Source organism: Gossypium hirsutum, chromosome D01, assembly GCF_007990345.1.
Source record: "Gossypium hirsutum isolate 1008001.06 chromosome D01, Gossypium_hirsutum_v2.1, whole genome shotgun sequence".
In the NCBI taxonomy this organism is placed as follows: Eukaryota; Viridiplantae; Streptophyta; class Magnoliopsida; order Malvales; family Malvaceae; genus Gossypium; species Gossypium hirsutum.
Window position 1 is genome coordinate 49,044,545 of NC_053437.1, and position 22,706 is coordinate 49,067,250.

Genomic DNA, 22,706 nt, shown 5'->3' on the forward strand with positions numbered 1-22,706 from the left:
TATTAGCTATTTAATGTCATAAAAACAATATATAAGTATGTATATGTTTTTATTTTTGATGAATTATAATTTAAAGTATATCGGTTGAATAAATTAAAAGTATGATTGGCTTATATGTATTTTCTTTTATATTCGAACCTAGAGGTTTATACTTATATAGGTAATTGAATTTAGCTAAAGTGCAAAGGCAAATAAGTATATACGTAAATGTTAATGAATTTAGTTGAAGTATAAGAGTTCTATATATATACAGGGTTCGAATTCATACACGTATATACATGTATAAATTATTGATTTAATCAAAGATATGTATATGTATATATGTGTACTTAGAGATTCATAAATATACATAGATATAAGAGTTTTATTATTAAACATGTAAATATACATGCGTATATACACTTTTGAATAGAATTAAGATGTGTCATTATAAAAGTATATGCGGTTTGAGTGTATATGTATGCATGTATAAGATTTAGTTTTGAAATTTGTTATTAGATGATATTTGCATATGTTAGTTTTGATCATGTATATATATGTGTATAATTTTAATATGTTGGAATGTAAAGTGTATATTATTCAAGAATATTTTTAGTTAAATAGTATTATATTTGTAGTAGAATTTGAAGTATAAGGTTATGCATAAATATGTTCAGTTGATTTATTGAATTGTCAAATTGGATTTGATGGTTGAGTTTTATATATATTCATGTATTTCTATGATATAAATTTTGAGTTTTGAGCTGAATATTTAAGCATGGAATTTATATACCTATATAGTTCGAAAATGAGTAATATTTGGGTGAATTGAGTGTTTGAGCTTGGGGCCTAAAATGATTATTGTCAATGAGATAATTCAGACTTTACGTCTAGCAGGCTTGATGCCGGTGAAATGTTTCAGACTTTACGTCTAGCAGGCTTGACGCCGGTGAAATATTTCGGACTTTACGTCTAGCAGGCTAATTGCCAATGTATTGAATCAGGTTTTAAGCCTAGCAGGCTAAGTGCCGGTGAATCTGTTGCAATTGTGTGAATTGTTCAGATTTATGTGTTTGAAGATGTTGTGCATAAACTCGACATAGGTGGTTGATATATATATATTTATATGGGTGCATTTGGTATAAGAAACTGATGAGTAATCTTATATGCAATTGCTAATACATATATGTGTAAATATTTGTTTATAAGTAAAAGTTGAATGCGAATGTATTCGGTTATAGGCATAAATATGAGTTAGGTTAAAAGTTTATGATCGATATATATATACATGTATAATGAGATATGAAATGTGATTGATAAAGTTATATATATATTCGATTGTATGTGCATGATAAGTACATATATGACTTTGGATAAATGTATGTGGTAAATACATGTACACATTTGGTTATAATATTTGTTAAGCTTATGTATATATGCACTCGGCTAATATGTTTAAAGTGTATATACATTTGGTTCTAATATTTGTCATGCATATATGTATATATGCATTCGGCGATTCATGGTTGTAGATTATATGCATAAAATGTATATACATTTGTCTGTTTGTGTGTATTAGGTAAATACACATCCTTTTAAAATTTAAACAAATGACTTAATATAGCAATGTTTGATTAGTAATTACAATTGATAATTGTGATTTCAATAAATTTTCTTAAAGAATTATATGATTATTTTATATGTAATTTAGATATGCTATAGACTTACTAAGCTATAAAAGCTTACTTTGTTTGTTTTTGCCCATTTGTTTTTTTTATAGATTTTAGAGACGCGTTACGAGCTCGGGGATCATCAGCATATTCTATCACACAATCGACTACTTTTGGTATTTTGTTAAATATTTGAACTCAATCTTATGGCATGTATAGGTTTGAGTACGATGTTGATTAGATTTTGATTGTAAATTATAAATAGCTATGCAAAAGTAATTTAGTTTTCATATTTGTGATCAGTTTGATTTTAAAAATGGTTGTGTTTGTTCAATAATGCCTCGTAACCCTACTTCGGCGACGGATACGGGTTAAGGGTGTTACAATATATATAATATATAGGCATTTTTTTAATATATACGTTTTTAAGCTTTTATGAATACATGCATATCTTTTATTCATACGATTTTTATATATATTTTTATATATATTTTTAAAACCTTTATATACTTTATATTTTATATATACTTATACTTTTTTTTGTAAATATATACACATATACGTTTTTTTATCTTTATTTTATCTTTATGATTTTCATATAAATATATACATGCATTTTTATTAGTTTTTTTGGTTTGATGTAATTCGTTCCTTCTTTTTGTTTGGAAATTTACTTGTATATTGTACTTGTATATATTTGTAAATATTTATTCATTTATGTTTGAAATTAGGGTATCCGTTTCATGTTATACCTTAACCCTTTTTGGCATCCATTGTAAAAATATATTTTTTGATTTTCTCAAAGTGTTTAAATCATCCTATTTTATAAATTCCAAAATATTTGGCATTCATGATTCTCGTGAAAGATCGTGTCCTAACTTACTGATCGCGATTATTTTTTGATGAATTTAGAAAGCCAAGTATTTGTTTCGCAATAAATTCAAATTTTAAATAAAAGCTTATTCTCGGGAATTCCAAATGTTGGGTCCTAACTTACTGGTCATGACATTTTCTTCTCGAAATAAGAATTTTCAAAAACAAAAGGCAATATTCGGGTATTTTGAAGATTTAAAAATATTGTGCCCTAACTCACTGGGTATGGTGTTTTATTTCTTTGAAATAGGAATTGTCTTATTATTTTAATCCATTCATGAAATAAAAAGTTTCCATTTAAAATCTTTTCAAATTTTCGACACCAAGGCATTAAAAAATCAATTTGGTACCAATTTTGGGCGTTACGAGGGTGCTAATCCTTCCTCGTGCGTAACTGACTCCCGAGCCTGTTTTCTCAAATTTCGCAGATCAAAATTATTTTTAAGGTGGGCCGATCACACCTTAATAAAGGATCGGTGGCGACTCCAGTTTTTGTTTTTATTTTTAAGTCGACAACTAAAAGTTTGTTTTAAAAAAAACGGTTTCGACAGCTTGGCGACTCCGCTGGGGACCTTAGAGAGTCGAGCCATAAATTGATTATGTTTTGTCTTTGTGTCGAAAATCAAAATTTTTTAAATAATTCATGAGTTCCCTTCGCACTCATTGATTTTTCATCATGGTGTTGGCAACTTTGCATTTGCATTTTGCATTTTACCCTTTAAGTGGGAGCGAGAAACTAGTCCTTCGTGAGGTTTTCACCTCCGTGCAGGGTAGTGGACCGCTTTCGAGATACATCCCGTACCTATGTCTTCGTGAGATTTTCATCTCCGTGTAGCCATAGGGAAATGTATCCCCCTGAACTGAACTCGATCCATATGAGCCTATAATGGGTAAGGATCGAGGAATCTGCTGGTTCGGGTACCCTTACTCTAGAAACTAAGCCTCATATAGTGAGCTTTAGGAACTTGCCCTAGGTAGAGCTATACCAAACCCTAGTGGATTCCTAAATAAATGCTCTTGCTATTTCATGTTTGTATTGGATTATATCTTTTTGGTGTGATAATGACTTGGGTTTATTTTGTTTTGATTGCATGACATCATGATTGCATTGCATTTTCATCATAAAAAGAGGTGTTGATTCATGTTCGGTTGTTAAATAGAGAGCTTGTCATAAGGAAATGGGTTTCTTGATAAAGTGGAAAATAATACGGTTGCCCGAATATGTTCCGAGAAAACACAACAAGAGAAAGATAATAGTTTAATGGAGGACTACACAACCATTGCTCCGTTGCTCGAAGACTCAAGCTGACGAAGATTATTCGAGAGCCGCTGAACTTTTTTTTAAAGGGAAGCCAGCGAGCATCACGACGATAAAGGAGTAACGAGTCACGACCCGGATCAAGTAAAAAGGAGATAGAAGAGACATCCCTTTTGAAGAGTTCGTGAGATTTATTTTAATGCTTGACTGAAGAAAAGGATCGAATGACTCCGCCTATAAGGGCAAAATCGTATATATATCTACTTTATGGAAAGAGATTTGTTTTCTAGTAAAGTTGTTCTAATAGAATTGAACCAAGAATCAACGTCTCTTTTTGTATTCACTTCATGCATTTGCATTACACAACATCACGTGCATTAAGGACCATTAAAAGACCCTAATCGAGTAAAATTATTTCAGCTAAAAAACCAACATTCCTGCGGTACCCGAACAGAAACTAAAGGAATGGACCAAAGGTTGGAGAGATTAGAGCTGATGCAAATACAGATGCTAGAGCAATTGGCCAAATTTCAACAAGATATGAAGGATCAGATGCTAAAAATCCAAAGAAATTTGATGAGCCAGTTAACCCAGTTATTGGATATGAGGTTAGAAAAAGGAAAAAACCCAGTGGTCCACTTTGGGAATGATAATGAAGGCCCTGCATATCTTCCAGGCTTTACCCCAACAAACATCCAAGCACAACCAAACACATATCCACAAAGGGTAATTGTTAACATTCGACCACAGTACCAGACCAATACCTCGACACCGGTGAATTTCGCGACAGGCTCATGTTCCAATCTTAGGGGCAATCTAACTAATCCTGTTGTCCTCGATGATCTAGCAGAAACAAAATAGGCAAAAATAGAGTTTTCAAAACAATTTGAAGATCATTACAAACGGAATGGACAAGAGTGGAACTCCTAAAATAATACTTCAAAAGTCTCGAGGAAGAGGAAAAATGAGGTGAATATTGTGGGTAGGTATAACGAGAGTTATTCAAAGCCGATTACCGCAAACCAGCCAAAGACGGTTACTACTGGCCATCAGATCCCCCCAAGACAAAAGTCTGGCACAAAGCAAAACATTAAGAAGTCTCAATTTGCACCAATCCCAATGTCGTACCAGGAGCTGTATCAAAGTTTATTCGACGCACATGTTGTCTCCCCTTTCTACTTGAAGCCTTTACAACCTCCGTACCCTAAATGGTACGACACAAATGCGCAATGTGACTATCATGCGAGAATTACGGGGCATTCTATAGAAAATTGCACTGCCTTTAGAAAGCTGGTCGAAAGGTTTATCAATATGGGCATTGTCAAATTTGAGGATTCATTCAGTACAGAAAACCCACTACTCAATCATACGGATAATGAAGGGACAACGATGAATGAAGAAATGTTGGAAACGTTCACATCAGTGCCGAACACGAAGAAACAACTAGAGAAAAGATCTTGTTAGATGTTCGCCCTTTATAAACCTGGGAATGTTCTAAATAGTTGGACTGCAGAGGAAACCCTGTAGTATTTAGAGTTTGTTAGAGTAATGTTCAGAACACACTTGTTGCTTTCAGCCTAGAAGCAATAAGAATTTCTTTGTGAAATAGGCTCACGTCTGAATATTATTATTTTAATGAATACATTATTGCAATCATCTTTGAGCAAAGGTTCTTTCAGTCTTTACGTTTTCTTCATTCTTTTGGATTTTTTCTGCCAAACCATTCATTCGTTCATTCATATTATTCATACATTCTTTTGTATATTCTTTGGTACCCACTATGGGTCCCCAAATATCAATGACGTGAGTGACGCTGCTACAGACTCAAAATTGCCTTTTGAGTGAGACATGTGTTTAGAGGGATCTCATGACTTTGAAGATGTCATAAATTGTAGTTTATCTCCTGACTTGTTGAGGATGGTAAAGCAATGAGAGAAACAAATGAGACAATAGAGACTGTGAACTTGAGGGAGCATGCATGACCGAAGAAACAAAGCAAGACATTATTGAGTTACTTCAAGAATTCAAAGATGTCTACGCATGGTCATACCAGGATTGCCCAGGTTAAGCACTGTCATTGCAATCTGAACAACAGCACGATATCAGAAATTTGCAGTATGTTCAAGATTAATATCATGAATGATGCAGTGAAAACTTTACTGGAGTAGTGCCTTTCTCTTTAGTTCATCACGGTTTTTTTCTATTGAAGTTCTTTCTCTCTGGGTATTGACTGAGCTGAGGTTGGATGAAGCAGAATAGACCCAATCTCGATATCACAGTCAGATATACTAGAAACAAACGATGCAAGCCTACAACAAAAAGGTTCATCCTAGAGAATTCCACGAGGGTGACCAAATGTTGAAGATCCTCCCTCTACAAAATATATTTTGGAGGGAAACGAATGCCAAATTGGGAAGAACCTTATGTTATAGAGAAGGTTTTTTTTTCCCAAAGGAGCTTTGATTGTGAGCGAGATGGATGATAAGTCCTGTAAACTCAGATTCAGTCAGGAAATACTCCGCTTAAAGAAGGAGATGACCAAGGTAAAAACCTTCAAAGGGCACTTTGAGTCATTAAAAAATGATGAAATGAAAAAAAATGAAAAAGTGAAAAGGAAAAAATGGAAAAAGTAAAATGGAGAGGCTAAGATGAAAACCCGCAAAGGGCGCCTTAGACCAAAGGGGATTTGAGTTGAAAACCCAAAAAGGGCGGCTCAAATATTGATAAGAATGGGGCATGAGATTATCGGAGTAGCTCAAATACTGATCAGAATGGGGCATGCAGTGGTCTTGCTATACTTGAATCAACAGGAAAAGGTAGGCGACATCTTGGGGCATCGACAAAGTACTATTGATCTCCTAAACACATGTTAAACTCGGAATGGGCTTGAGAAAGTTTGTGCAGAGAAGTTCAAGCTGCGATATCTGGGGCACCTAATCCTTATACCATTTTTGTTATTCTTGGAACACTTCATTCATTGCGAAGATATGCATTCCTAAATCATTTTCTTTGTTATCCATCTTTATTATCTTGGATAATCTATTCATCTCAGAGCCATGCTCTAAACCAATTCTATTCCTACCCATTGTTATGATCTCTTGTAAGCATGTTGCATTAGAATAATAATGGACTAATAAAACTTTCACAAGGGAAGTTTTGCATATTACTCTAGAAGTTTCTAAATAATACAGGAACCTGAAACAGAACTATTGTTTAGAACGCACCAGGTTGGAAATCTGATAAGGGAAAGTCTAAATTCAGACTATCCCTTTGAGTTTTTACTGTCTAAAACATCGATTGAACAATACGGCAAGATGTCATGTTTGTGACAAAGCTTCAATGAACAAGCAAGCAATGACCACCGAATAACAAGAAGAATTTGTTCTTGGAGAAGATTTCTTCATTTGTGCTTGAGCATTTGGTACAACACCCTGGGAATGGTGTAAGAGAACAAAGAGTTTCACATCCTGTATCCTTGAATTGTGATAACAGAGGATTGAGAAATGGCCAAATCTTTTACATCTTGGTTTACAACGGGAGAAAGATGGTACAAATTTTTGCATCCCAGTGGATTAAACTTTGAAGGTTACAGTGGGGCAATCTGACTAAGTGTTTCTTTGGAGACGCCAGCTGAGCAAGAAGGTGTTATAACACATTAGTGATGAAACCTTAATAAACTCGGAGTAATAATAACCCAAACGTTAAAATATCATTTTCATAACATTTTGCATTCATTCAAATGTCATTCATACATGTCTAGTTAGGAGCATTTGATTCATTCTGATCATGACATCCTAATCACTAGGCATAATTAGGTTCATAAAGTTCATTATACAGGTCATGTTCCCCAGAGAACAGATCAGTGAAGATTTCAGATCTTGCCTTCCTGCATAGACAGTGAAGCAGATCGAAGATGGTGAATTTTACCTCCCTGTGGTTACAGTGGAGTACATTGAAGCCAGTAATTCTACTTCCCTGGGCAGCAGTGGAATAGATTGAAGATTTCAGATCTTGTCTCCCCAAGCAATAGTGGAGCAAATCAAAGATGGTGAATTTTACCTCCCTGTGGTTATAGTGGAGTACATTGAAGCCAGTAATTCTACTTCCCTGGGCAGCAGTGGAATAGATTAAAGATTTCAAATCTTGCCTCCCTAAGCAGTAGTGGAGCAGGTCAAAGATGGTGGATTTTACCTCCCTGTGGTTACAGTGGAGTACATTGAAGCCAATAATTCTACTTCTCTGGGCAGCAGCAGAATAGATTGAAGATTTCAGATCTTGCCTCCCTAAGCAGTAGTGGAGCAGGTCAAAGATGGCGGATTTTACCTCCCTGTGGTTACAGTGGAGTACATTGAAGCCAATAATTCTACTTCCCTAGGCAGTAGTGGAATAGATTGAAGATTTCAAATCTTGTCTCCCTAAGCAGTAGTGGAGCAGATCAAAAATGGCAGATTTTACCTCTCTGTGGTTACAGTGGAGTATATTGAAGCCAGTAATTCTACTTCCCTGGACAGCAGTGGAATAGATTGAAGATTTTAGATCTTACCTTCCTGCATAGACAGCGAAGCAAATCGAAGATGGCAGATTTTACCTCATCGTGGTTACAGTGGAGTACATTAAAGCCAGTAATTCTACTTCCCTGGGCAGCAGTAGAATAGATTGAAGATTTCAGATCTTGTCTCCCTAAGCAGTAGTGGGGCAGATCAAAGATGGCGGATTTTACCTCATCGTAGTTACAGTGGAGTACATTGAAGCCAGTAATTCTACTTCCCTAGGCAGCAGTGGAATAGATCAAAGATAACAGATCTCGCCTTCCTGCATAGATAGCGAAGCAGATCAAAGATGACGGATTTTACCTCCCTGTGGTTACAGTGGAGTACATTGAAGTTAGTAATTCTACTTCCCTAGGCAGCAGTGAAATAGATTGAAGATTTCAGATCTTGTCTCCCTAAGCAGTAGTGGAGCAGATCAAAGATGGCAGATTTTACCTCCTTGTGGTTACAGCGGAGTACATTGAAGCCAGTAATTCTATCTCCCTGGGCAGCAGTGGAATAGATTGAAGATTACAGATCTTATCTCCCTAGGCAGTAGTGGAGTAGATCGAAGATGGCAGATTTTACCTTCTTGATGTTATAGTGGAGTACATTGAAGCCAGTATTCCTATCTCCTTGAAGTTGCAATGGAGTGGATTAAAACCACAAATCTTATCTCTTTGAAGTTGCAGTAGAGCAGATCGCGTCAGATTTACCTTTAAGTTGTAGCAGAACAAGTTGAAGCTACAAGTCTTATCTCCCTGAAGTTGCAGTAGAGTAGATTAAAGATAGCAAATTTTGTTCTTTTGAGAGGCTACAGCATACGAATCCTATCTCTCTGACATTGTAGTGGAATAGATTCAAACACTAGTTCCTATACTTCTGGAGATGCAGTAGGAAGGAACGAGGCTACCTAAAGAAGAGAAGCATTGAAGAACGAGGCTCAGTAAGATCAGGCACAATTGGGCTTTTAGTCTTTGCTTTGTTCCCGTTACACGACAACGAGCAAAGAGGGGCAGCTGTACAAGCCCAAATGTGCCCGGCCCGTTAAAGAAAAAAAACAAAAAAAAGACCCAAATGTTTCAGCCCAATTTTGCTAAACCCAAAAGCCCCACCGACCCAAACTATCAAAGAAACCCTAGGGTCAGCTTCTCTGCCTCAGCGTCGCAGCAAGCTAGCGCCGCAACTGCTCCCGCAAGTCGCGCCTGTCGCCTCGGCACATCGCGCCTGCTTCTCCATGCGCATCGCGCGCCTTCTCCGCACGTAGTACCTGCAGCAACAAAACACAAACAATACAACAAATAAGAGGGAAAAAAAGAATACTGTAAATTGAGGGAAAAACAGTGAAATAAAATCAAAAGAGGTGAATTTCATCTTAGTTCTTTTATTTCTTTATTTGTTTTATTTATTTTCAGATTTTTTTTATATTAAATAAAAAATAAAAGGGAATATCACCTTCAAGGATACGCCGTTGAAACCCGAGCCTGCTTCGCCTGAATCGGGGCTGGAATGGCCGGGATTTGAATTGGCCGGTCGGTTGGGAACGGCGGCGGAGTGGAGAACGGGTTGAAAACCCTAGCAGAGCTTTTGCTCTCTTTTTTTGTTTTTTTTCTTTCCTTTATGCTGCAAATGAAAATTTTTAAAAAATTCTGTTTTAAATTGTATTAGCAAAACGGCGCCGTTTAGGTGGCCATACCCGCGCGGTGACCCGACCCGGAGGGAAGGATCCGCGCGTTGGGCTTTAAAGGTTGAATTGCGCATTGAGTCCCTCGGGTTTGTGGCGCGTTGCAATTAAACTTGCTTTGTTTCTTTTTAAATTGAGCCGCATATTTTATCTGTTTTTCAATTTAGCCCACTGCTGCGCAGCGTTTCTGGAGGGAGGGAATAATTTCCCTTTTAGTCCCCATAGTTTCGCGCGTGTTCAAGTGGGCCCTTTCTTTTAAAATTTTATTCAAAATTCGCCCCATTTTTTTGTTTTTAAGTTCAATTTAGCCCATTTTAGCTATTTTTCTTATTTTTATTTTTAAATATTTATCATTATATCGTTATTTATTATTATTATTTATTATTATGGTTATTATTATCTCTATATTCTTACACGCATGGTTTTTACATAATATATTTATATATGCATTTTTTATATATATAGCACATACGCATATTTTTATATATATAATATATAGGCATTTTTTTAATATATACGTTTTTAAGCTTTTATGAATACATGCATATCTTTTATTCATACGATTTATATATATATTTTTTATATATTTTTTTAAAACCTTTATATACTTTATATTTTATATATACTTATACTTTTTTTTTGTAAATATATACACATATACGTTTTTTTATCTTTATTTTATCTTTATGATTTTCATATAAATATATACATGCATTTTTATTAGTTTTTTTGGTTTGATGTATTTCGTTCCTTCTTTTTGTTTGCAAATTTACTTGTATATTGTACTTGTATATATTTGTAAATATTGATTCATTTATGTTTGAAATTAGGGTATCCGTTTCATGTTATACCTTAACCCTTTTTAGCATCCATTTTAAAAATATATTTTTTGATTTTCTCAAAGTGTTTAAATCATCCTATTTTATAAATTCCAAAATATTTGGCATTCATGATTCTCGTGAAAGATCGTGTCCTAACTTACTGGATCGCGATTATTTTTCGATGAATTTAGAAAGCCAAGTATTTGTTTCGCAATAAATTCAAATTTTAAATAAAAGCTTATTCTCAGGAATTCCAAATGTTGGGTCCTAACTTACTGGTCATGACATTTTCTTCTCGAAATAAGAATTTTCAAAAACAAAAGGCAATATTCGGGTATTTTGAAGATTTAAAAACATTGTGCCCTAACTCACTAGGTATGGTGTTTTATTTCTTTGAAATAGGAATTGTCTTATTATTTTAATCCATTCATGAAATAAAAAATTTCCATTTAAAATCTTTTCAAATTTTCAACACCAAGGCATTAAAAAATCAATTTGGTACCAATTTTGGGCGTTACGAGGGTGCTAATCCTTCCTTGTGCGTAACTGACTCCCGAGCCTGTTTTCTCAAATTTCGCAGACCAAAATTATTTTTAAGGTGGGCCGATCACACCTTAATAAAGGATCAGTGGCGACTTCAGTTTTTATTTTTATTTTTACGTCGACAACTAAAAGTTTGTTTTAAAAAAAAGGTTTCGACAATATACATAAGAGCAGCAATTTTATATCCTACATTATGCAAATACTAACATCCATATTAGCAAGCAAAATGAATTAAAAAGTTAATCTTAAAAAAGTACAAGTGAATTAAATAAAATGTAACAAGTTTTTAAAATAACAAAAAAAACAACATGAAAGAAGGGAAATTATATATGTAAAATAAATCATATACATATATAGAAATTTGAAGTAAATTAAAAATAAGGTTAAAAATAAATACTACATAAAATAATTGCATCCAAATAAATTCTAAAATAAATATCATATAAGAAGAAAATCAAATACATAAAATAATATACATATATTAATTTAAGATAAGTAACACATAGGGAGTGAAAAGCTTCACATAAGTAATAATATATGATAATATGCAAAAAGTGAAATAAACTAAATATATGCGGATATTTAAAAGAAGTAAAGTATGTATTCTTTGGTTATGAAAACTAACTAAACCCTAAATCATTAGCCTCCGAGCCACTTTAAACAGATCCAAAAACTGAATCTTTCCCCTCTGCCGCCTCCGAATGTGAAACCCCCTCCGACTCTGATTTAAACGGAGCAAACAGGGCTCCGTCGGCATGCCTTTGCGAAGGTAAGGTTCTCGTCTTTTTCTCTTTTTATTTTAAGAATATAAAAAAGGAAACAAGAACAGAACGATAAAAAAAGAAAGAAACTTTGAAAAAAAAAGAAAAAAAAACAAATCACCTTAAAAAATTCAGTCTTTTTACTTTTTGATTTTTTTGGTATTGATGTTGTGTGTAACCCTTACAAATTCTGGAAAATGGCTTTATATAGCCGAAGATAAAACGAAATAAAAATTACAACAAAATATATTTCGCTCCTTTTTTATTTGCTGCTGTTTTCTGTTCATTTTTGCTTGTTTGCTTGTGTGAAGCTACGGCCGTACGGAGTAGTGAGAGTGGAGGCGTGGCACGTGGCGGTGGCGCACGTGCGAGGGAAGGCCCTGGTGGCTGCGGCGCTGAAGGCTCGTTGTGGTTGCTAGGGTTTCGGCATTTGGGGAATGTTTTGGGCTAGGTTGGGCTGGATTAGGCTTTGGGCTAGGCTAGTGTTTGGGTTTTTTTAGGTTTTGGGCTTGCTGATGTAATTTGGGTTTATTATTTTTTGGGCTTATAACTATGGCCTGATGGACTTTTAATAATTTTTTATTTTTATTTATAAAATTGGGGCGGGCAAATTGGGTATTACAGCTACCAATGGGCAAGTCGATCGGGCACAATGAAAATCCTATCTTGGAATGTTCACGGATTGGGGAGTACGCAGGAATATAGAAGGCTTCTTTTCATGATAAAGTCTATTAATCCTCAAATTATCTTTTTCATGGAGACAACTAGATTGCGGAAGGTTTTTGAGAGGACTTAGTCTTGCGTGGAATGGCAATGATTTGATTAGCATTCAATTTTTTTCAAAAAATCATATTGATGTCGCCATCAATGGAGGTGATAATAATTCAATATGGAGCCCCGAATGTGAGATATAGAGAGGGTAGTTGGGATTGATTTGAAGTCTAAAAAGATATTGTAACATGCCATGGATTATTTGTGGTGATTTTAATGAGATCTTATATTTATATGAAAAAAAAAGAGATGCTCCAATGGATGAAAGATGAACGAAAAATTTTAGACAGGTGTTGGAGGAATGCAATCTGGTGGATTGATGTTTTTTGGGACCTTGGTTCACTTGGGAAAGGGGGAACTTATCATAGACTAATATCCGTGAACGATTGGATAGAGGGTTAGTTAACTTAGATTGGTTAAATATTTTTCCTAATTTTTCAATTGAACACCTTCCGCTTTCATTTTCGAATCGTTGTTCGTTGTTAGTTCAGATAGATAAGGGTGCAAATTGTGGAAAAAATGAACTTCAAATTTGAAGCTTGGTAGGTATTGGAAGAATCTTGTGGAGATATCATTAGCCAAGTATGGGAGGCTACATCGAGTGATGTCTTGAAAAAATTGGAGGTTCTATTAAAGGCCCTTATAGAGTGGAAAAAACATTGTGAAAGAGTCAAGGTGGTGTATCAAAGAAGCTGAAGAATAGATTGGAGATGTTCATTGAGGGGGAAAGGGATGATGGGACAATGATAGAAATTATGAATGTTAAATTGTAATTAAATTGGGAGATAGAGAAACAAGAAGTTTATTGGGAACAGAGGGCCTAAGCTAACTTGCTAAAACTGAGGGATAGGAATACTACGTTTTTCCACAAATTTGCTTCCCAAAGGGGGCACATGAATTGAATTAGGGGTTTGGAGAATGCATCGGGGTTTTTAAGAATGAAGAGGATGAAATCGAGGAAATTGCTTGAGAATATATCTCCAATCTGTTCACAACTAGAGGTATAGGTGATATGGGCTATATTTTTTCAGGAGTGGAACATTGCATGATAGATGAGATGAACCAAAGCCTTATGGCAAAATATTCAGTTGAAGAAGTGTTTGAGGCCTTAAACGGAATGGGTCCGACCAAAGTTGCTGGAAGTGATGGCTTTTCGACGATATTTTTTCAGTACTTTTGGCATATCATTGGAAGCGACATGAGCAATTTTTGCCTAAATATTTTGAATGAAGGTATGTCCTTGGAACCATGTAATGTTACCCATATTGTTCTTATACGAAAAATTTCTTAGCCCACAAATCTATCCAATTTTAGACCCATTAGCCTCTGTACAGTTCTTTATAAAGTCATATCTAAAACTGTGGCGAATTGTTTTCAAAAAGTTTTAGAATGTTGCATCAATGAGGTTTAAAGTGCCTTTGTCCCGGTCAAATTAATATCTGATAATGTCTTTTTTACTTATGAAATTTTACATGCATTTAAGAAAAAAAGAAAAGGCAATAAAGGGAGCTTGGGATTAAAATTGGATATGAGCAAGGTATTGAGACTCACCAACCATAATGGAGCTAGAAGAAGACATCATCTTTTATGGTTTGAATAGATGGAAGTTGAGCTACCTCAAGGATCTTCTCTTGGTTGTTAGACCGTCTTTTAGAGACTAGCTCTAATACTAATTGTTAGCTCGATAAATCAAATCGAAATTGCCAATAGGGGGTGAATTGACCTTTAAAAATTTTGGTGGAAGTAAGGAAAGAAAATGAAACAATGAACACAAATATTTAGAGTGGTTCGGCCCCAATTGCCTACTCCACTACATTAGCTTTCCACTACCTTAGCTTTCCACAACTAAGGATTTTCCCAAATTCACTAATTTGTTTAACCTTTGAGGACAAGGTTTAACCTTACAACCCTTTTAAAATTTCTACCCTAAATCTTAAGATAAACTCTCTCAAAGAATTACAAAGAAGCAAACAAAAAGATAATCCTAAGAAGATCAGAATGTTTGCTAGTTAAGTACAAATAAACAAGAATACACTTGAGCAAAAGAAAGACAATAAGAGCTCACAAGTGTGTACAAGAGAATTATGGAAGTATTGAGTACAAAGGTTATTTGATTGATGATTTTTGCTTGAATATGCTTTCTTGTTGTTGTAGGATCTTTAGAAGCTGTTATTTATACTCCCTAATTGATTTCCAATCGTTAAGGTTGTTGTGGTAGTTAATAGAGCCGTTGGGGATGTGAAAACCAAAGCATTTAATACACCTGTAACAATGAGTATTGATACCAAACAAAAAGGTATCGATATGTTTTTTTTATAATAAATGCTAAATTCAGTGACAGTTGGAGTTTAACTATCGATGCCAAAACAATTTTTATCGATACTTTATAAAATGGTATCGATACCAGATCGATACATAATTGGTTTTATGAGAAACAGAATGCCAATTCGGTCTTGTTTCTTTCAAGGGGTATCGATATTTTTAAATTATTGATACTTGGCCAAAAAGGTCAATTCTGACTTGTTTGAAAGATATTTTGACTTGATAAAATGGTAGAAGACCTTTTTACTTAGTCAAAATCATTTTAACTTGATTTTAAAGTTGTTTAAAAATTTTTCTAAGAGTTCAAAATAGATTTTTACAATTTTATCTCTTAGACTTCAATATGAAAAATTATTTTATAATTTTTTATTCAAATTTAACTTTATTAAAAAACATTTTCATTTTTTTATATCAAAATATATTTTCAAATAAAGACATTTTATTTCTAAAGGGAATAATAAAAGAACTTTCAAAAATAAATACAATTCCATTTTTTAGGTTGAAAGAACCATATGAATTGGGCGAAACTAAAAAAAGATTCGATAATCAGTAATAAGATGATTCACAAATCATCCCTTCAAATTCAATCTATGGCGTGGATAAATTATTCATTAACAGAAAAAAAAAAGATTTGACTAAGAGAACAAACACAATAAAAAAAATTCTAATTATAAAAGACAAGAAAAACGAACTTCTAATTCAAGAAATAAATAGTAATTCTAACAAAATAAGTTATCATGATAAAATATTAGAATCAACAAAAATTTTTTTGGCAAATGGTAAAAAGAAAAAATATTTGGTTAAATCGAAAATTCTATTTTTTTATTATAAAATTTTCATTGAAAAGATATACGTAGATATTCTTCTATATATCATTAATATTCCAAGAACCAATACCCAACTTTTTTTTTAAATCAACAAAATAAAAAATGATTGAGAACTTCATTCATAGTAATGAAGCAAATCAAGAAAGAATCAATAAAACAACTAAAAATAAAACTCATTTTTTTCAACTATAAAAACCTCACTTTCTCTGCTTTCTAATATTAGTATTAAAAATAAAAATGAAAAAGCTTTTTGTGACTTATCCTCCCTCTCACAAGCATATGTATTTTACAAATGATCACAAACCCAAATTATTAGTTTTTATAAATTCAAACATATCCTTAAATATCATGGAACATCTCTTTTTCTTAAAAATGAAATAAAAGATTATTTTGAAGAACGGGGAGTATCTCATTCTAGATTAAGACATCATTATGGGTTAAGATAGAAAATGATTTGACATTCTGAAATGAATGAATGAAAAAACTGGTTAAGGAGTTGTTATCAATACGATTTATTTCAGAATAAATGGCTTAAATTAGTACCACGACAATGGCGAAATAGAGCCAATCAACACTATCTCAATTAAAATGTCACCCTATCTCAATTAGAAACATTATTAGTATAGATGCAATTGATGAAAGTAATGAAGTGTACATAATAAAATTAAAATGTATAAAAATATTTTTAATAAATATTTAATTAAGTGGTAAATTAAAGGTTTTTATTAATGCAAGTTGTTCGAGTTCAAATCTCACCATATACATATTTTTGATGAGTTTTTTAAATAAAAATATTAAAATACTGTTGAATAATATAAATTAATTTAATTATGGAAGGATATTTTTGTTATTTTTTAAATGGATAGTAAATTAAGAGATTCTAAATTATTTTTTAACAAATAAATCTTTTAAAGTTTTATTTTGCCTTTGAATGTGCAAACGAAAATTACAGTAATAATAAATCATCAGAGCAATTTGAGAACAATAAAAATGGAAAATGGGACATCTAAAAAGATTTAGAAATTGTAATAGTAAAAATTCGAAATTTTAAAAAAGAACTGTGTTATCTGTTAAGTTTGTTATGATTATCCACTTGGCAATGCCACTATGCTCCACGTCATCCCCCAAACTCATTAAAAGGAAAACAAAGTTGCAAATTCCAATTCGAACTTGGAAATTTCTCTTTACGGGGGGGTTTCTACGAGTTCCATTAATTGGAAATAACAGCAGCACCGTGTCTCCTCCCCCACAAGCTGAACCTTTGCCTTCCAGTTGTTTTTCTTGTCCAGTCAAACAACGGGCTACATCATTCTCCCTCATTTGTTTTACCCTAAATTATTTTTTTTAATAGAACTCTTTTGATTACAGGGTCTAGGAATTTTTCATATTCCAATTTCCAGTTCGATCTTGGCTGAGAAAAAAAATGATGAGAAGCCGATTGGAAAATCAGCGGCATGAGGATCAGTATTCGAGGGCTTTCCACGAGCTGTGGGGACTGGTTATGAGCCTTCTACGATCGCCGCTAGCTCCGGTTCCTTCCGCCAGCCAATCACCAGCGTTGTCCACAAGCCCTCATTCCCCACCAGTACCGACAATGAAGAAGATATCACCGTCCGAATTCGCTTTGCTGATGTTAGGGACATCGGTTTCGTTGATGCTGTGTGGATCAGTTACTTTCTTTATAGGATTCATGTTGATGCCTTGGCTTCTTTGTTTGGTCATGGTTCTTTACATTGCTGGAATTGTTTCTGCGGTTTCCATGTTATGTCGTTCTACTATTTGTTATGCCATGGCCCCTCTGCTGCGGCGGAAGGAAATTCCTGGTAGTTATTATTATTATTTTATTTTAGATGATACTGCATGCACGGGTTGATGTAATGTTGTTGTCTTTGGCATTCAATATTACGTCTTCTTTACGTTTTGATTTCATGATTTGGATATTTCATTTTTTACAAACATTCGTTGTGTTTTGTTATCTGATTCTAGGTTTTGTGATGCTTTAATTCTACTAAATAGGTCTTTTACAGAGCAGGAATTAAATCCCTAGAATTTGCAGAATAGAGCTTCGTAATGAACGACTGGCTTTCAAGGTGAATTTTGATTCTCCTGCGTTTTATATCTGGAATACTCAGAATGCTTTAAATTATTAAACTTTATGCGTTGATCTTCAATGCGTGCTTTTAATGCCATCAATGGTGAAAACTTTTGTTGAGACTGAAAATATGTCTAAGAATTACTTAAACATAATAAATGCATTTGTTTTGGGCACTCACTGAGATTATGGGTATGGCAAGTTCAGCATATGACAAAAATTGCTGGTGTGGAAGTAGACAATAGCTAGTAGTGGATTGTTTATACAGTTGTTGGCTGATCAAACTAGCTGAATTTGATGAATAATATGGCAGCAAACTAGTTGAGTTTACTTTGTTGTACCTGACATCTCTGCTTTTCAGCATTCATTTGTTATGAAGAGACTGAATATTTGTTTGCATGAAACTACCTTTGCCTTTATTTTGCTTAATATTTTGTGATAGGCATTGCAGAGTGGAAGCTGATGCGGGTGATTGGTGCTGCATATACAAGAGAGTTTAGCAGGTTTCTTCAAGTATTAATGCTGATTATATTCTTGGTCTAGTTGAAGCATTTAACTCATCAATGAGTGTTCTTATTTGCCACAGGAAATGGGATGCTTCCCTTCTCAGGTGTTATCCAACATGGTGGCAGTGGCAGATAAAAATGGAAATGAATATGAGAAAGATTCAAGAAATTGAGCTTTCTTAATAAGCCTTTTGATTTTAAAAGATACATGGCTTGTATAATATTAGAGATTATGAAACTCATCCTAAACTTGTCTCCAATCTGAGTTCCAGTTGAAGGGTATTTCTAGGGACATGTTGCTTCAGCGATAAGGTGATGGGATTGGGATGGGAGGACTGAATAAGATATCCAATTTCACTGGAAATTATAGGGGTTATTTGCAACATCAACTTTTCTGCATCCCTTCTATTTTATAATTATTTTTAATTCATAAATATTAGTTCTTATATATTTATGAAAAAAAAGTCATACTTTTTGAATTTAACATAAATATTATTGTAATAAACATATTACTTCAATTAATTAATTTGCAAAATTTATTTTTATATTTAAATGTTTGACTAATAATTATTAAAAAAATATTTCTTATTAAACATTAAACATTAAATAATATATATAAATGTTACATTTAATTTCAAATATCACAGGTAAATTAAATTAAAATTTAAGTATCACAGGTAAATTAAATTAAAATTTAAGTAATTCATCTTTAATTTTAAATAAATTAATTAGATAGTTTCCTAATTCAATAAACCTAATTAGAATAAATAAAAAATGTTAATATTATTTTAAAATTACTCTATCAAATATAATATTTATTATAGTATATGTTAATTCTCATTGAAAAATTTTATTATCAAAATTTATTAATTTTAAATTAAAACTATACTTCTATATAACATTTTTAAATAATTATTTAAAACATTTAGCTTTAATTCTATTTGTAAAACGTTCTAAATCTTGAGTAATTAAATTTGAGACTTACCATATACAACCATATATAATTGCTATATACCATTAATTTATAGAAGCCCAATAATTTATCAATCAATTGTCCAATTAAGACGAAGTCACGTATAAAGTAATTGATAAATCAACCCACAAAGATAAAAATAAAAATAAATAAAAATATTTTTATTTTTATTTTTATTTTTTAAAAATTATATAATTAATAAATTGATCTCATAAAAAATCTGAAATTCTCCTATAACAAAAATTCGAAAATAATCCACCAAATTTTTTTAATAAAATTATTTTATATAAAAATAAATGAATCTTTCTCCACTACTAAAATTCAAAAATTCTTAATCTTTTTATTTTCCTTCAACCCTCCTTACTTTTCTACTCAAATTTCTTTTATTCGCCTTCACACATTCTAGAATTTTACAAGATATGTAATCAACCTTTCAATAGTTTTAAGTGGGTCTCCCTGATTTGGTAGTAACTTTCTTTTCTTTTCAAGCTTTATTGATTAATCTCTAAAAAATTATGATTGTTGCTAACTTCTAGAAATTTAAGATTTTAATTTTTCTTGTAATCAATTAGAATTTTTTTATGGTAGTTTTAGTTTTTTTTTATTAAATGAGTTTGTGATGATTTTATATGAGATTCTAACATCTTGACTAAGTAATAATTTTAGAGGTTAATTAATACAAATCATTGAAGAAATTATGATTAATTGTATTTATGGTCTTGAATTTCTTGAATATTGACTAGAAATTTAATATTTTTATTCAAAAATAATTGTTGCTAGTGTGATTATTGTAAACCTTCGTGAAAACTTTTGTGCTTAAAATTTAAATTCATTTATTCTAAATGTTTAATAGGAATGGAAAATATTTTAATAGAAAACTAATAGTAAAGTAGAGTATTTTCCAAAAGAAAGGCTTAAATTTATTCATTTTAAATGTTTAATAAGAATAAAAAAATATTTTAATAGAAAACTAATAGTAACATAGAGTATTTTCTAAAGGAAAGGCTTAAATTTATTTGTTTTAAATGACGGCTTGTGTTGATTTTGTTAGTTTCTATAGCAAGTGTGGAAATACTATTTTTGCAATGACATTTTTGAAAAAACATTTGAGGAATCGAATTAGAAATTAATGGATGAATTATTGTTTGACTACATATGTTGAGAAAGATATTTTTAACAACATTGATAAGGAGAAAATAATTCAACGGTTTTAACATACCAAAAAGTGTCATTTTACAATTATAAAAATGGTACATATTATTCAAATTTATTTGATGTACATTTTCTTTTAGTTTCCATTTTAATAGTTTTGTAATGGTTTTACATTTAACCAACTACATTGGTTTATCCATGATTAATATTATGCATTAGTTTATATGACTAGGGATGGCAATTGAATGGGGCGGGGGCAGATAATGCTAAATCTACTACTACTCCATAATTGACACACTCTACTCCACTACTTACTGCGCACCACTACGGATATATAATCTTGAAAATCACTCCCAACTTCATGGATGTTGGATGCATATATCACGACCCACTGCATCCCAAACAATTTAATTTTTGCTAGTTATCTTTAATTTTTTTTCAATCCTTTTAAAATCAAGTAAATATTTAAACATATTCCTCCAAAAATATTTTCAAAAATATTTAAGCATAAAATATATTGTTTTTCTATATTACATTATTACCTTTTTAATAGTTTATATATACAAGAATAAAATGATAAATTTATAGCGCGAAGTGGGTCAGAGCAGGACAAGCAATTATCAAAATCATTCCATACTTACTATCCGAAAGAAAAAATTTACGTGCTTCCCTTCGTATCCACTTTTCAAACAAAAAAATTCGTTCCATCTAGAGCAGGTTGGATCGAAATTCATAGGGCAGTTCGAATTTTACTATATCTATATATCGCTTTTATATATATTTTTTAAAAATGACCTTACAATCCAATTTTTTTGCTTTTTTTTTCTTCAGAACCTAATTAGGTTTTTATAGAAATCAAAGTTAACAACTAATTAAGCATAGCAAAAGAAACGACACGAGACTCGGATGAGCAAAAATAATCCAGAAGCTCTACTCTCATATTGTTTTGTTTTGCATTAAAATATACTATAAGTACCAATAAGTGTTATGTGCAATAGTGGTAAGATACATTATATTTTTAAGGAGAGACACAAGTTTGAATTTTGGAGACAACTTTGTTGGGAGGACAAACCCCAAACCCTAAATATAGACTCTAAAATAGACATAAATAATACCAAAATATATAGACCATAGGTATTTCTACTCGTCAAGATTTTGAAATTTAATCTTTTTACTTTTATCTCTATTTTCCTTTATTTTTCAAATTTCAAAATTCATATCCAATTGTTAACACTATTTTCTTTTTGTTAAATTTGTTGTTGTGACATAAGTAACAATCAAGGGCGAATGTAAAGGGGCAAGCAGGATCCTGAACCCCCCCCAAAAAAAGAATAATTACAATTTTTCTCTCATATAAATTACTAATTATAAATTTATATACAGCGAAATTGCACTTTGGCTTCACAAAAATGAAAAACATTTTGTTTAGTCCTTTTCAAAAATGATGTAATCATAAACTAATATATGATAAAATTATATTTTGACTTCTCAAAAATTTATAATTCAATTTCGACCCCTCCTAATTCACCCTGGTAAAAATCTAACTAAAAAAATGACACAGTGAACCTAAATTTAATAAAATAATTTTAATAGTGTTAGCAGTTGTACCTTAAATTTGAAATCTGAAAAGTGAAAGGATTAAATTCCTAAAAATAAAAGTATAAAGATTAAAATTTAAATTTATGAAGAATATAGGAACTTATGGTATATTTTAACATTTTGTTTGTATTTTAACTTTGGTTGGGTCATTGGGTTGAGTTAGATAGAATTGGGATAAAAATAAATAAAACTATTAGGACATCCATTAGCTGGGCTAAGCAATTTGATTTAGCTTATAACAAAGATTCACCAACACAACTTGTTACTACTTCTAACCTTCCTCTATCAGGTAATTGGATTATATTACATATTGATGGTGTTGTTAAGACTATTGCAGGTTTTGCTG

The 22,706-nt window shown here is 32.2% G+C and overlaps 1 protein-coding gene across 3 annotated transcripts; it reads left to right on the forward strand.

Moving 5' to 3' along the window:
* Positions 1–17,201: 17,201 nt before the first annotated feature.
* Positions 17,202–19,181, forward strand: LOC107921431 (uncharacterized). 3 transcript variants are annotated; one of them, XM_041087318.1, is made up of 3 exons: positions 17,202–17,861; positions 18,066–18,128; positions 18,338–18,441. In XM_041087318.1, exons 1-2 carry the CDS (start codon positions 17,462–17,464, stop codon positions 18,083–18,085), a joined length of 420 nt encoding a protein of 139 aa, XP_040943252.1. In that variant the 5' UTR covers positions 17,202–17,461; the 3' UTR covers positions 18,086–18,128; positions 18,338–18,441. The 3 variants fall into 3 exon arrangements, 2 of the variants coding, with proteins under 2 accessions (XP_040943252.1, XP_016706769.1); XM_016851280.2 differs by having other exon boundaries at positions 18,055–18,128; positions 18,338–18,433; XR_005909487.1 differs by lacking the exons at positions 17,202–17,861; positions 18,338–18,441 and adding exons at positions 18,582–18,633; positions 18,717–19,181 and having other exon boundaries at positions 18,110–18,128.
* Positions 19,182–22,706: the final 3,525 nt, after the last annotated feature.

Excerpts from the sequence above, each read along its gene's own strand:
- LOC107921431 (XM_016851280.2), top strand. The coding sequence starts at position 17,462 with ATGATGAGAAGCCGATTGGAAAATCAGCGGCATGAGGATCAGTATTCG. Across the intron at positions 17,862-18,054 it reads GCGGCGGAAGGAAATTCCTG|GTCTTTTACAGAGCAGGAAT; the intron begins GTAGTTATTATT and ends TCTACTAAATAG.